This window comes from Taudactylus pleione, unplaced genomic scaffold (assembly GCF_031769625.1).
Source record: "Taudactylus pleione unplaced genomic scaffold, aTauple2 ptg000333l, whole genome shotgun sequence".
NCBI classification, from domain to species: domain Eukaryota; kingdom Metazoa; phylum Chordata; class Amphibia; order Anura; family Myobatrachidae; genus Taudactylus; species Taudactylus pleione.
The window spans coordinates 8,056,641-8,072,060 of record NW_028284734.1 but is presented as its reverse complement, the minus strand read 5'-3'; the positions used below and the strand labels follow the sequence as shown (position 1 = coordinate 8,072,060).

The following is a 15,420-nucleotide window of genomic DNA, read 5'->3' as shown; positions in this document are numbered from 1 at the left end:
AAGGAGCTGGAGCAGTTTTGCCTTGAGGAATGGGCAAAAATCCCAGGGGCAAGATGTGGCAAGCTCATAGAGACTTATTCAAAGTGACTTGCAGCTGTAATTGCCCAAAAGGTGACTCGACAAAGTACTGACTTTAGGGGGGTGAATAGTTATGCATGCTGAAGTTTTCTGTTATGTTGTCCTAAATGTTGTTTGATTCATAATATAAAAAAACCACACAACTTCACAGTTGTAGGCATGTTCTGTGAATGAAATGATGCACGCCTTCAAACAATCCATTTTAATTCCAGTTTGTGAGGCAACAAAGCATGAAAAATGCAAAAGGGGGTGAATACTTTTGCAAGGTACTGTATATTTATTACAGTGGTTGAGTACAGAATGAGTCAGCTGCTAAACAGTTTTAATGCCATTAAGCATTAGAATGATTATTTAATCTGATTATTATATACTCCCAGGAGCAATTCGTTTTGTGTTGTAAAATAAATATTTTTATTAATACATTGTTCCATGTGATGGTCTAAACGCCACAACACAATTTTTGTTCGATATCTTTTTATTGCGAGGACTGGCTTTACTCACTTGTTTTAGGCTGCTAGAACATCGTATAATAGTAAAAGGTATTCTGTTAGGCACCAGGGCTATTTAGCCTATAGGGGAGGAGGAGCCTGTGCTGCTGCTGCAAACTTTAACTATGTGGTGCACAGGCTCCACCAGCCCCACCTAAACCCACAGTCCCCCATGGACTTAGAAAACAAGGATTTTACAAGTAAGATAAAAATCCTCTTCTATCCTTCTTCAAAAAACACAACACCAACACCTAATTAACGTGCTGCCCTTTTTTTTTCTTTTTAGGTGGTGGTTTCTATGGAAAAAACAGATAATAAAGGTAACTATAAAACAACTGCTCACTCATACAGTGATATACAAATGGGTTTTGCACATGTATTTTATGCAATATAATGTGCAATTTTATACAGTCTGTATTGTACTATAATAACGGTAATGCAAAAAAAATAACACAAGACTGAAACTGTAGAATATAAATGAAAAATTTGAATTACTTTGCATTACTTTTGAACAATGAAGGCTAAATAGAGTAGCTGGCACAACTTTCAAAATAATTGTTGAATCTGTATTGCTTGGGCATATTTAAGGTTTTATAGCCTGAGGAACCAAATTGACGTTGTGATATGGATATACTTGTGTTGGGTGAACAGGTACTAAATGCTTTTACTACTATTATGAGAGATTTAATATTGGATCTAGCTGATTATGGATTGGAAAAAAATGTTAAGCATTCTATCTGCTCTTATGTACTATATGTACTATATCCCTCTTTCTTCATTCTGTACCCTTCTCCCTCTCCTTCTTGTTATTTGATAAACAGTTATTGAATGAAGAGAATGCAAGACAGAAATGACAGAAATAGACCGTGCCTATTCACATGAACTGTAGTCCCCATCTCCTACTCCTAGTATAACCTCCAGTATTTCATTTACACACAGTAATCTGTTTGTCTTTCATCCTTGGGGGACACTAAAACACCTGTGGGTATAGAGTAAGGTGCAGGAGCTTGGGTCTTTCAATTTTACTCCAAAAGCTGAATCTCCTTTTCTATACCCCATTGGCTAATATATATGTGCCTGCTAGATCTGGCATATGGAAATTTTAATGACAAATTTGTGTTTTGATCCTCCAGTTAGTGTAAGGATAGGAACTATGTTTACAGCCTTGTTTTTTTGTTTTTTTTTTCAAATATATATACTGCACATTTGATTCCGATATCCGTTCTATTTATAGAGCAGTGTGACGGAAGCACTGAAGCAGCAATGACGTTGATATCAATGGGCAATTCGTCTTCCCAATCCCATATAGGTCTGTATGTACAGCTGTCATTGTGGGCATGGAATCCAACTTTGAATTCTGGTTAGTTTGGATTTGATGCACTGTAGGCATACATGGTATCTTGTATGTGGTATGAGTAGACTATTTGAAGTGGTCATATTTACAACTACATCCAGAATTAAGTATTCTCTGACACCCGATCTGGGGGACACTGGATACCATGGGGTGTAGAGTGCGCTGTTCAGGAGCAGGCAAAAGTGCAAACTTTAAACTTGTTGGTGAGCTGCCTCCCCCTCTACATCCCATAGTGCAAAGCACCTTGGTTTTCTTTTTAGTGGAAAGGGGGAGGAGTCTTGGACTGCCCACCCTTTTTTTAAACCTAATAAGAGGTGCTTCCATGCTGAGACTTGTAGTACAATGCAAGGGACATAGAATACAGGCGCACACTACAGGTACTAAGAACAATGATATTCAAAATATTCTATGTCCCTTTACTTTTTAGTTCCCAAGAGGTGGGCACGTTTTATTCGAAGGGCTATGAGTTTTTTTTGTTTTTGTTTTATTTTTAATATTTTTCCAATGTAAGTTGCTGCAGGGCCCACTCTAGGGGTGTTCGACCAGTGCAGTCGAACAGGGGCGCCACCCATAGGGGGCGCACACCTCCCCAACATCCCGATTTCAGCGGAACAGGACAGTCAAATCGGGAGGTTGGGAGTCCCCACCACCGCTGCGGTGACGGATCCCGGAGTCTGAATGGATGCTGCGCGCATGTGCAGTTTGCACTTGTGCCTGCTCCTTGAACAGTACACTCTACACCCCATGGTATTGTCCTATCTGCACTACAAAAGCCACCTTTGATCCTCTAGAGATCGAGGATCTCAAATTTCTGACCTGGAAAGTCTTTTTTTTTTTTTGCTGGTTATTTCATCTGCCAGACGAGTCTCGGAGTTGGTGGCTTTCTTGCAGGTCACCGTTCCTCGTTTTTAAGCAAGAGAGGGCAGTTCTGCGCACCAGACCTTCTTTTCAGCCAAAGGTTGTCTCCCGGTTTCATCTAAACCAGGATATTATGATTCCGGCTCTGAGTGAGGACACATCCTCTGGCAGCAAGGATGCCCCGGGTCTCCATGATGTCAGAGCCTTGCGGAGATCTGCTGTATACCGTAAAACGGATAGCATCCTCTAGGATGCGCACAAGAGAGGTTGGCGTGCGACTGGTGGCCAGATGGATCACGGCGACGATCAGATAAGGAAATGTCATAGGGGGCCCAAATCCCAGATCGCCTGGTGGCCCATTCTACTAGATTGGTGAGCACCTCGTGGGTGGTGGGACATGGTGCCTCTGTGGAGTGATTATGCAAGATGGCCACCTGGTCCTCAATGTATACTTTTACGAAATTCTACAAATGTAATGTTGTTGTAGCTAAAGACGTCGGTTTTTGGAGTCAAGTTTTGCGTGCAGCCATAGCTGAGCGTTCCCTGCCTCATGGGGGTGCTCTTTGAAAGTTTCCATGGTATCCATTGTCCCCTAGATCGGATGTTGCCGAAATTATGATTTTTGCTACTCGCCTTTCTGTTTTACACTCTGTTTCCACTCTCTCTTGTTTTTTGTGTTGTTCTTGTTACGTGTGTTATCTTTGTCTCATATGGGCTTATTAAAGTTGACACTAAGGTGCTTTTGCCTTATGTAATGTAGAGGAGGAGGATGCAGCTCACGAACAAGTGTAAGTTTGCACTTGTGCCTGCTCCTTCAACAGTACACTCTACACCCCATGGTATCCAGTGTCCCCAGATATTAAGAGAAACTGATTTAACACTGGGTGCCAAAAATTTTTGATAGATTTTGGGGTCTGAATGGGGACACGGAGAGCTGCATAGATGTTCTCAGTTCATTATAAGATCTTTTTAGGAAGCATTTAATAGTTATATATAATTTATATGGGTCATTCCATGTGGCGTTACATTTCATGTTAATTTTTAGACGTTTAGATGCACCACACACAAAAATGAAGCTGAAATTCAAAATGTTAAAAATATGACAATAATATATGTGGTAGGTAGTCATAATTAATGCTTAGAAGCAGAAAAAATGTACTCTTTGTAGTGTGACTCATGTTACAACAGAATGGACATAGAGGACTTAAATAGTTCTCTCCTAATTATTTTTACAATGTTTGTTATACTATACACTAATAAGACCCTAAACTTATGATTGACACACAAACAAACTGAATGTTAACCAAACTATACTTAAAATCAATTTTGACATTTGATTCATGTTGCATACGAATGTGACTCATGTTACATTTCTGTCCCCAGTCAAAGGGCTCTGATACAAATTACTCAGACCTGTAGCATCTACGTGAATTAATCAATGTAGGCCTGTTTATCTTCCTGATTAACTGTGACGATGTATAAAATATTTAATCTGGTGGTGATTGCCATTTCCAGTTGCTGCCAGCTTGCTCCATTGTGCTCTCTAAGTATTCACCATCTCTGATGTCCTTGATCTCACCTGGGTAACTCTTTCCATCATATTCAACATAGAACCAGTCACCAACGTTAACTACATCTGAAGTCACTGTGACAGTTACATTAAGTTCATCAATAGAAAGAAATGAAGTTGAAAATGTCTTGACATATTCTGTGATGCAATTTAATTATCATGTATTGTGTCCTATATGTCATGGAATGACCTATATATATATGTAGATGGTGGTTTGGCACTCAGCATGAGATGTCCATGAGCGTTTTGGGTGCCCTCCTGTAGGTGGGGTGCAATTAAGGTATCTCCTGTGGAGCTATACAAGCCCCAACAGAAAAAGAATAGGCGGCACTCCAATTGTAGCAAAAATAAACTTGTATTCAGTATGAAACATATTACACAAACAGTGTCAACGTTTCAAGGTCACGGTGGACCTTTTCATCAGGACTTGTGCATAAAGTCCTGCAAGTCCTGATGAAAAGGTCCGCCGTGACTTTGAAACGTTGACACTGTTTGTGTAATATGTTTCATACTTAATAGAAGTTTATTTTTCCTACAATTGGAGTGACGCCTATCCTTTTTCTGTTGGGGCTTGTATTGCTCCTCAGGAGATACCTGCATATTATATATATTTACATAGTTTACAGGTTCGTAAAACGGGTTGGGTACGGGATGCCGGCGATCAAAATCCTGACGCCGGCATCTCAATAGGGTTAGGATACCGACACCTGTCGGTAGGTATCCCCCCCACTGCCTAAACCTAACCTCCTAAACCTAACCTAACCCTTTAGTGCCTGACACTAACCTTCCTCCTAGTACCTAACCCCGCTACTTTCTAAGTGCCGGGATACTGGCCGTATCACCGTAAAACCTGCATAGTGAATTGCCTATTCTAATTCAGCATTCGTTTTTTAGAGTTCTAATTTTATCCAAATGTCTTCTGAATTGTGGCCATATTGCCCTCGCCCCACCCCCTGCCACCAGTGGAATTGTAATGAAGAAATTGCGCAATAAGTGCATTTTGTTTTTTTCCTGTACGAAATGTAACCCCTTGTATGTGTCCTGGGACCAAAAAAAACTATCATCATTCCGTCAGGAGAATCTGTGAGTTCTGATCGCTGTGCAGAGAATGAACTGCCATCAAATCCCAGAAGCCAGAATGACTTGGAACAGTTCAGAAGATTCGAATCATTATCCTCTCCTACAACTGAACTTCTCTCTAACAACAAACACTCTGTTTGTGCAGCAAACACTACAGTAAATGCAAGGTTAGCATCTCTTCCCTTTATGAGACTTTCTGTTTGGCATGCAACAAGAGAAAACTGGATATGTATATAGTTTTTCTTGTAATCTAACCGAAAGCGGGTAACTAGATACACAGCAAAAGATTATCGTGGTGGGCTTCTAGTCTGACATTCATGTGATTTATTTGTAGGTCGGTGGAAGATTATCATGATTTCCCCAGTTCACCAGCAGAAAGTGGCTCATTCTTCAGGCCTGAGACATCACAGACAGATGTTATGATCAGTTCTGCTTTCGATTCCTCTGAGAATTCTTTGCATACATTAAATGAGAATTTATTGATGCCAGTAGATCAGGTAGGAGAATGACTGACAGGTATGCACTTCTATGTAAGAAAATGAAAAGGTTTTTTTTGCTTTCTTACATATGTAATATTAGAGAAAATTACATTTGATTTAAATTACTGTAGATCAATTACGTCTCAACCTCATTGCTTAAGTTTTCTTAACAGGTCATGTTTTGAGGATGTCTGTCTGTGGAAGCAGGTGGGATAATTACTGACCCAGCAACATAGATAACTCACCTGTGCATGATTAAAGTAATCTACGAACATGACGTGTTGAGGACTGGAGTTGAGCACCACTGACCTAGAGTATTCCTGTCAATGTACACTATTTAGACAAGTGATTGGACACCCCTGCGCAAGCATAATGGTGGTCTCCTGCAGTAGATGCAATGCATGGTCACATTAACTCTGAGAAGTACAGAGATGTTCTCGATAACTCTGTGCTCCCTACATTGTGGCAGTTCTATGGAAACAACAAATGTTTTTATCAGGACGACAATGCCTCCTGTCATGTTTCCAGGGCGATCCCGGACTGGTATACAGAAAATTCGATCAACTCAGAGTCCAGATCTTAAACCCACTGACTGTACTTAAGGCGGAATGGTAAAACATACCGCCTGCTGTTACCCAGGTACTTGTGGACAGTTTGCCAAGAAGGGAGTCTCCAGTACGTGGCGGACCTACAAAGTACTGACGTCAATAAATCTTGTTGATCTATTTGCTGTCAGTGTCCAATCACTTTTGTCTACATAGTGTAGTAGCAATTTAGGGCCTGATTTAGAGGTGGATGCGATGCCGATGTTTGCGGAGTCGAGCGAAACATTTTTTTACATATATTGTACTGCGCATAGGCCAGGATTGATTAATGTTGGCGGTCAAAGTTAAATTCTCATGTCGCATTAGCTTCTGTAGCATACATCTGAGACTTTCTGAGCAGCCATAGAGTAGCTCAGATGTTCGATGGTGCGGCTTTGTATGCAAATAGCTGATCAGAGACACCACCAGTAAAGTCCCGACAGCGTTGGAATCTGCATATTTTTGCAGCACCGCTGAGTACAGATACACAGTGGCGATGGGATTAGCGTCCACCTCTGAATAAGGCCCTTAGTGGGCAGTTCTAGAATAAAAAAATTTTCGCACACAATGTTTTTAAAACTGTTTTTCTGGTTGTATAATATAGAGTTTCTGCAGTATGCATGAGGAGACGCTGCAGCATGACTCGATGTCTCAAGTGTCAGGTATGTTGAACACTTCCACTAGCTGGGAACAGAATAAACATTACATGCTTTTTTTCTCCTACACTTTATCTTTTTTTGTTGGGTACTGTCATAAATTCTATGGATTAAACACTATCAGCTGTGACTTCCAGTATCTGACAGTGACTACATATGGCCACTAGGGGGTACCTCTTCTGTTGCTGACAACTGATGGCCATCCTGGCAGTAGACATGTAATGTTACTTTTTTTTTTTTTTTTTTTTTTAAATATTCAGTATGGCATCAGAATTTAGAGGTCATAAAATATTTCAAGGGTGCCCATTTAATTTATCTTCACATGTAATCATAAAAACCTCATACAAAACCCTACAACATATACCGTGTATTACATGCCTTGGTTTGTTTTTTTGTTACGTGTATCTTTTGTGTGTGTTCTTGATTACAGATAGCCTCCTTGATAACAGTTGCCCTGCAGAAGAAGCGACCTTTATTTTGACACTGGTAGAAATTCCAATTAATGAGGACTATGCTTATTCATGCGATTCAAATTCAGCAGACTCTCTTCCAGCTCCTGTGATGATCAGCTCAGGCTCCTCTCTAGCCCCAACTCCGAGTCAAAGGTGAGATGTTAATATGTAGCTTCATTTAGAGAGAGTGATTGATTTTCAAATCAAGGACACGAGTTTAGAAAGAATGATCTTTTTGATTTTCTATGCTGCCAATAATACAGATTGGGCTGGGCAGCATAGTGTCTCCACTGAGGTGTCAGGCAGCGCCCCTGGCTTCATGAGCTTTCACAAGTTTAATACTTATAATGATATAGAGCAGTGATTTTCAACCTTTTTTAACTCGCGGCACCCTGCACAAGATTTTAAAATTGCCGAGGCACACTATCCGGCGATGCGGTGTGCTCGGACTATGAAAAAACACACTACATTAGTTCCCACAGGAACAAAACACACTACATTGGCCCCCACAAGAATAAAAAGCACACTACATTGGCCCCCACAAGAATAAAACAATCCCATTGGCTGGCCTAACAGAAAAAAAAAACCACATTGCTCCCCACAAAAAAACAACCATACCACATTGCGCCCCACAGAATTGCTCCCCACAGAAAAAGAAACCTATGGCTGGCCCCACAGAAACAAAAAACAAAACACATTCTTCCCCACTAAATAGGCAAATATATGGCTGGATAACATATGGCTGGTTCTCACTAAAAAAAAATGACATGACTGGTTCCCACGAAAAAATAAACTGGCTGGTACCCATGAAGAAGAAAAAAATGTCTGGTCCCCACAAAACCCACATTTCTTCCCCCCTTGTCACTCACACTGCAGCAGGATCGCTTGCGGGCGGGCTTCCAGGCAGGCTGCAGAGCCTGCCTGGACAGAGCGCGGGCTGGCTGATTGGCGCAGGGCGTTGGCTGGCAGAGCGGGCTCGAAGGCAGTGGACAACGCGGCGTGCGTGACCTGTGATGTCACGCCGCCGCATCTTTGCAGGTCACTACCCGGTCGCGCCTGAGTCTCCCAGAGGAGCTCAGTGTGGCCCAGGATGCTGAAGTACAGTAAAATGTGCCCGGTGGCTCTGACAGCCCCGCGGCACACTTCACAACCGGCCACGGCACACTAGTGTGCCGCGGCACATCGGTTGAAAACCGCTGATATAGAGGAAGGAAATCATATTGTCTATTTTAAACAGCCAAGGACAAGAGTGGGACACTACCACTATGGGCCGTATTCAATTAGCGGTGAAAACAACCGGTTTTTTTTCGCCAAAAAACTGATATTTTCACCAAAAAACAGGCGAAAACGCAATTGGCGGAAAAAAACTGGAGATAAATCTTCTCCATCCCAGACCAGACAAAAGAAAAATGCAAAATCCCTATTTTTGGCTAAAAATGTAGGGATTTCTTTCAGAACCCTTTGGACACCCCCTAATGATAAATTACCCCCCAAAAAATATGTAAGTTGCGCACTTTGGCGAAAAACGACCAAAAACGTTGAAAATGATAGGAAGCTATTTTTTCCAGGAAATTACTGTTCCACGTAAATTGGGGGTACGTTAAAATGGGTGCAAGTTTATTTTTGTGTCGTACAAACTAAATTTTAAAGACTGTAAAAAAACTGCCTGCTGCGACCGCATGCGATGTTTAAAATAATTCACACATCCATACCATCCCCCGAAAAATCAGACCCAATACATTTTCAACTGGTTGTTTTTTTTTACCCAAAATTTGCGTGGTCGTTTTCGCCAAAGTGCGCAACTTATGATTTTTTGGGGGGGGTCATTTATCATTATCATGTGTCCAAATGGCTCTGAAAGAAATCCCCACATTTTTAGCCAAAAATAGGGATTTTGCTTTTTTTTTCCCCCCTGGTCTGGAATGGAGGAAACTTTTCTCCAGTTTTTTTTGACAATTGCGTTTTCGCCTGTTTTTTGGCGAAAATATCGCTGTTTTTTGGCGAAAAACTGCCGTTTTCGCCTATGCCGGAAAAATCTGTCGTTTTCGCCGCTAATTGAATATGGCCCAATGTATTGCAAAGGATTTAACTTGTGTATAAAAATACAGTTTTTTTAATCTTTGCTTTTAGATCATTGAGATACAAATATGTAATACCGAACAAATTAATTTGTTTTTAATTGCATGCCATGTAACGTCGGTAGAAATGCAGTGTTTTACTGGTACATGACTTTGTCAATCAAACAAAATGTTACCACGTTTTCTTTTCTCCATTGCATAGCTCTGGGTTCCCTGTGTGCTTGGAATCCATATCCTATGAGCCTCGTACGGCTGATCAGGAAGACACAGAATTAATGTGTAGTCAGTCTTCTAGGAAGAGAAATGCCAGCGGGTCAGACAGCAGCCCCCCTGAGAAGATAATTGTTCTTTATGAAAGTATTCAGGTAACAAAGTAACTCTCTGACCATTAAGTCGTGTTGTCCTTATGTATATATAGTCATAAGATTTTATTCATTTACTAATATGTTTCTTTCTTTTTTTTTTTTTTAGCAAGGAGAAGATTATAAGATTAACGCTACAGGTGAATATTTACAAGAAAAATATGAACTCCGCCATTTAGTATGATGAAGGCTCTTCTTAGACCTTTATCTTGTATTACAAAGTGCATTTTAAATCCTTTTTTACACAAGATTGGACAGAGCGGCTTCTGTAATTCATCTACAGAACTCCTTCCACCTGCATATAAATCTAAAAAAACCTCTTGACCTGTTAGTTGACAATCAGCCTGTTCTTGAAGTACTGTAATCAGATGCGTTTCTCCTCTCTGAGCTAAGTATGCCCAGTTCTGTTGTTTACATACTGTATCACTTGTGAGTAGGTAAAATCTAGAGTACCGACAATGTCCCTTTGTTTGCAGTTAGGCAATGCCTATTGTATATTGTTTTGTTTTGCCAGCTGCTGAAACAGATTATGACAATGGACGTACACACGAGGCATCACCCACTGAACCCAGACCTGAAAACACAACTGAATTTGCTCAGATTGAGGACTTTCCTGTGGGGGGAGAAAAGCTGCCCGAGTGTACAAAGCACAGTGACAGTGTGCACACAGACAAGCCGGCAGCTGGCAGCATAGAATTATTAAACACAAACTTGCCTTCAGCATGTACAAAACAAGCAGCAGCATCCAAAACACCATTAAAAAGGTGAGAATATTTGTTTAAAAGTAGGAAAGCTTTTCAAGATGTATAGTATAATTGTTTTACTTGCTGGAATGTAAAAGGATGCTGTAGTCACAAAGGTGTTCTGTGACCATGCAATGTCAAGCGCTTAGAAATCAAGTGCATGAATTTGTGATGGCACCAAACATGGCTTATAATGGTATACATATATTTTTGTATTGCAGTTTGTTTTTGTTTTTTTTCTCCTTCATCCACTAGGGGACACTGAAGTTCAAGACAGTGGGGTATAGACGGTGGTAGAGCAGAGCCTGGCACTTTAAATAATTCAGAAGTGTGACTGGCTCCTTACCCTCTATGCCCCATCAGCCCCAGTTTTTAGAATGTGCCCGAGAGAGCCGGTAGCACATCAGACTGTCTCCAGCCTTTTTCATAGTTTTTAATTTTAATGTTTATTTAACAAGCATTGAGGACAGGCAGGCTGCTTACTGTGGCAGTCTGCCTGCTACGTGGGAGCCGCCGGGAGGGCACCACACGGCTACTGCAGCCTGTGTCCGGTGACCCTGAGGAGGGGGCAATAACAAATTGAGTCATCGGACTCTGCGAGGCCCGCCACTGCTGACACCGGCATGTGTCCGGGTTCCTCGCCGCCCCCTCAGCCCAGCATCCCAGTCCTGACTAGCTGGAGTGGTGGGCCAAAAACGCTGGGCTCAGGAACAAGCGGCTATTACCGCCTCCTTCCCCCTGTCAGTAAACTGGCAGTGTCGGAGCTGCTTATGTGACCCGCCGCTGCACTCTGCAGTCAGCGGCCGGGTCTCTACTAGCCACTAATTCCCCCTCCTATTTAAGGAGGGGAGGACCGTCTGGCAGTGAGTCACTATAGGTGCCTCTGTGTGGAATAATTGTAGCCGCACCGGGGCTTGTACCGTAGAAGCTCCGGTGACGGCATTAACGGGGGCACTTAGACACCGCTTCAGCTCGGCTGTCTGTAATCTAGCAGCCGCTCAGCGGCTGTCAATTATCACAGCGCCGGTGTTTACAAAGAACACCGGCGCCAAGTTAATCTCCAAGTTAATCTGTTATAGGCGCGCTTAAACAGAGTCATGCTCTCCCTCCTCTTATAAAGAAGGAGACGCTGCACCGCTGATCATAAAGCGCTGACAGGACATGGGGCGCGCAGTAGTCCTCCCAAAATGAAGATGGGAGGTGTAGCGCCAAATGCCCGCCATTAGCGGGAACTGTAACGAAGCTAGTGCTATTCCTGGCGGTGCGGAGGCGTGGCTTAGGTCCGGCGGCCATTACTACTCCCGGGGAGCAGGTGCCCTATTGCTTCTAAGCCTCTCGCTTAGTTGGCGCGCAGTACAGCGCAGGTTTACGCTCTTGGCAGTGCAGAGAGAGGTCTGGGCCCCTGTAGAGGCTACACCCACTGTAACCTTAAATGCCAGTTCCGCTGCTGCAGCTAGTACAAGGCATGCCTAATGTAATATGACATGCCTACATGGGGAAGTGTGTGTTTATACATGTATGTATGTGCGGGGCCTTCCTGCAAGTGTGTGCATTTGTGTGTGTGTGTGTGTGTGTGCATGCGCACACGCATATATATATATATATGTCTGTTATTGCCAGTATTGTCTACTGAATTGATGGCGCAGTGGAATACGCTGTGCTGTGTAGAATCTGTTAAAAAAAAAAAAAAAAAAAATGTATATATGTATAACTCCCCTGTGCATAGCAGTAGCATATATGGGCAGCGGCAGAATCTAGATAGAACCTAGTTTGGTCTCTATAATAGTATACTGCTGGAATAGATTATGCTGATGCATACTGAGTGAATTACAAACCTACGCACGCAGTGTTGCGCAGCGGCAAGGTCCATATAGAACTTGAATGGTGGTCAGATTCCACAATGAATTGTTAGAAGAGAGAGCACTGCAAAACAGTCAGCCCCATAACTATCCTAACTGCTGCCCTACGTCATTGTGATGTTACTGTGTAGAGGATAGTTATAACCATTTTACGATTGTCTATCTCAAAATGGCTGCAGGAGTCTGTTTGATTAAGTTTTAATCAGTACTCATATTAAAGAGCAGCACCTCTACATATCATGGGACCCGCCGCCACTATTATAGAGTGAGTGTCTGGGCCCCTGACACTAGCTCAGGGAGGAACATGCCGCAGCCTAATACAGAGGCTGTGTCCGTGTCACTTGCCCTCCGCATGATCTGCCGATTGATCTATGTCTGTGTCAAATAGGCCTGTATACATCAGTATACTGCACTGAGGTCGTCTCTTTGATTCCCACTTTGAAAAAGCGGGTTCAACTGGAGCTCAACTGGCTCACCCAATAAGGCGAGTACACCAGTGACAGAAGTGTCCCAGGATCGAAACCAGTCTGAGACATCACGCTGTTAAAATATCCAGGCCCCTACGCCGTAGCAGAATGACGGCCACACGCGGCACATGAGCAGTCTCCCTGCGTGGAGGTAAGCCACATGTATGTATATATTTGTTTTTTTATACATAAGCCCTACTTTAGAACATATACATATGTCTGGAGTGAAGTTTGTCCTGGGCTCAACCAAGGTCTTGGCTCAGTTCATTCCATGGCTCTACCTGTTGCTCATGTTAAATATTATTGTCACCTATTGATCTTGATGTAGGTACGCGTATAGTATCGCTTCTTATCCTTACCGTAAAGGCAGTGGAGGATCTGTTATCAGTTTTGTCTGATACCTAGCATATTTTAAAAGAAGGATCCTGCGATTGGGGACTGGACTCTCCTGATGCGGTAGTTTGGTACAATAACTATATCCATATACCGTATATATAAAATGGTGGCTCTATAGACTAGAGTCATGTTCTGCAGCTTACATTGTGATAGTCACAATTCCCTCAGGCATTGCTTCTAGTATGGACCCTATGCATGTCCTGGGGCCTTCTTGTATGTCCACACATGTATATTGTGGAGCAAACTATAGGACTCTAAGAATGCAAGATATATATATATATATATATATATATATATATATATATATTATAGCATGATAATCTCCTAGTGCAGGAGTCTGACGAGTAAGTTTCCTATATTGGTGCTAACTCTTCCTTTCAAAAAGATTGCCTTCTCATGCAACTATGTTCTCTGGGTGTACGTGTGTATATATACTGATATATTCACATTCTTTGTATGAATATTTACTAATAATTGGGAAAACCTGTTTTTTTAACCCTAACTGGGGTTATCGCTACAGATATATCCTTCTTTACTTGGGATAATTAAGGCACTCTATGTCTATGTACAGGTGCCTTTCTCAGTATAGGTTCTAGTACTCAAGATTATTGTTTTGTCAATATCTCAATTAAATGAGGCTATAAAGTGGCCCCTAGATACACTTCCTATCAGTACATGGGGAATCCAGGTTCTACACCATCCTCAGGACCTAACTGTTTAAATGACAACAGACTGCAGTTACTGCTCCTGTGCCTGAAGGCCTAGGGCCACCCGCCGAATAGGCGGGGTCAGGCCTGGCTTGATTAGATGGGTGAGTATCAAGTAAATCCTTGGACCTGCGGTTCAATTTTGAATCCTTCACGTTGTGATCACTATAACTTTGAAGGGTCACTGGTGGGGATCCATCATCAAATATGTAATATTTCTGTGTGTATCTTTACCGGTACAAGGTCTTATTTAAATCCGCCTTTTAACTAATATGCACTTCACCATTATAAGTATGAATGTACTGATACACTAGCAGACCGTATTTGGGGTATATGTATAATCTCTATATGTATACACATCCCTAATGTAACAAGCTCAGGTTTAGAGTCCTGTTGTACAACCTTCTTGTCTCCACTAACAATTGGCTAGTTTTCTACAGTATTTCCTAAGACAACATCGCCAGACTGAAGTCCGTGCTGTAGAGCATTGCTTTTAGCCCACTGAACTACTCTCTATACCTGACGTGACGGGTTGCTGTGAGAGGGAAAAGGTCAGTGACATTCTACATAGCGTCTAGAGGGCTTCTGGTTACTCACAGGTAAGCGGTACCTCACTAATTCCTCGGAAGAGGCTACTATTTCATGCAACCTAGCATTACAAGTCTCCCGTCCGCACCCTAGCTGCAGTCCTAGCAGCCATCCGCTCTCATAATCAGTTGGCTCTACTACACTTTAGAGCTTTCCTGGCGTGTGGGTGCATAGTTCCAACATTGAGAGTGCTCGCTTCAGCAGCACATATTCTAAAAATTGGAACGATACAGAGAAGATTTGCATGGCCCCTGCGCAAGGATGACACGCATTTTCGTGAAGCATTCCATACTTAATTGTCACTTTATTCTACTAGAATTTGTTGGAGTTATAAAGGACTGTAGCACTTCTATGGGCTAAGGCACTTCTTTACATTAAAGTGTGCGGTCATTCTGTTCTGCATTGGGAGCCTGATTCCTGTTCAGTATCTTTGGATATTTTCATCACACTGACAGGTACCTGATGGGTACCTTTATGGTTGTCCTAGTTCTCTAGCCTTGCTGTATGGGATGCTTCCATATATTGGTAGCTCTCCCTGGGTGGCTGTTGCATCCATGTTTTTTAACTGCCTGGGTATCCGGGTTGTTTTTCATACTATGTTCGGGCCAGCAGTTTGTACTG

At 42.3% G+C, this 15,420-nt stretch overlaps 1 protein-coding gene and 1 non-coding gene across 3 annotated transcripts in view; both read left to right on the top strand.

The window, feature by feature from the left end:
* Window positions 1-15,420, top strand: part of BDP1 (BDP1 general transcription factor IIIB subunit) — a 184,713-nt gene that overhangs the window by 162,287 nt on the left and 7,006 nt on the right. For both annotated transcript variants that reach the window (XM_088443767.1, XM_088443766.1), the window contains 9 exons: window positions 853-886; window positions 1,801-1,875; window positions 5,424-5,595; window positions 5,763-5,925; window positions 7,096-7,153; window positions 7,578-7,752; window positions 9,880-10,042; window positions 10,149-10,179; window positions 10,554-10,803. In XM_088443767.1, the coding sequence (XP_088299893.1) occupies window positions 853-886; window positions 1,801-1,875; window positions 5,424-5,595; window positions 5,763-5,925; window positions 7,096-7,153; window positions 7,578-7,752; window positions 9,880-10,042; window positions 10,149-10,179; window positions 10,554-10,803 (1,121 nt within the window). The remainder of the gene's footprint in view (window positions 1-852; window positions 887-1,800; window positions 1,876-5,423; window positions 5,596-5,762; window positions 5,926-7,095; window positions 7,154-7,577; window positions 7,753-9,879; window positions 10,043-10,148; window positions 10,180-10,553; window positions 10,804-15,420) is intronic.
* LOC148509023 (U6 spliceosomal RNA) lies at window positions 14,988-15,095 on the top strand. Its single transcript, XR_015869522.1, has one exon. It is a non-coding gene; the product is annotated as a U6 spliceosomal RNA (small nuclear RNA).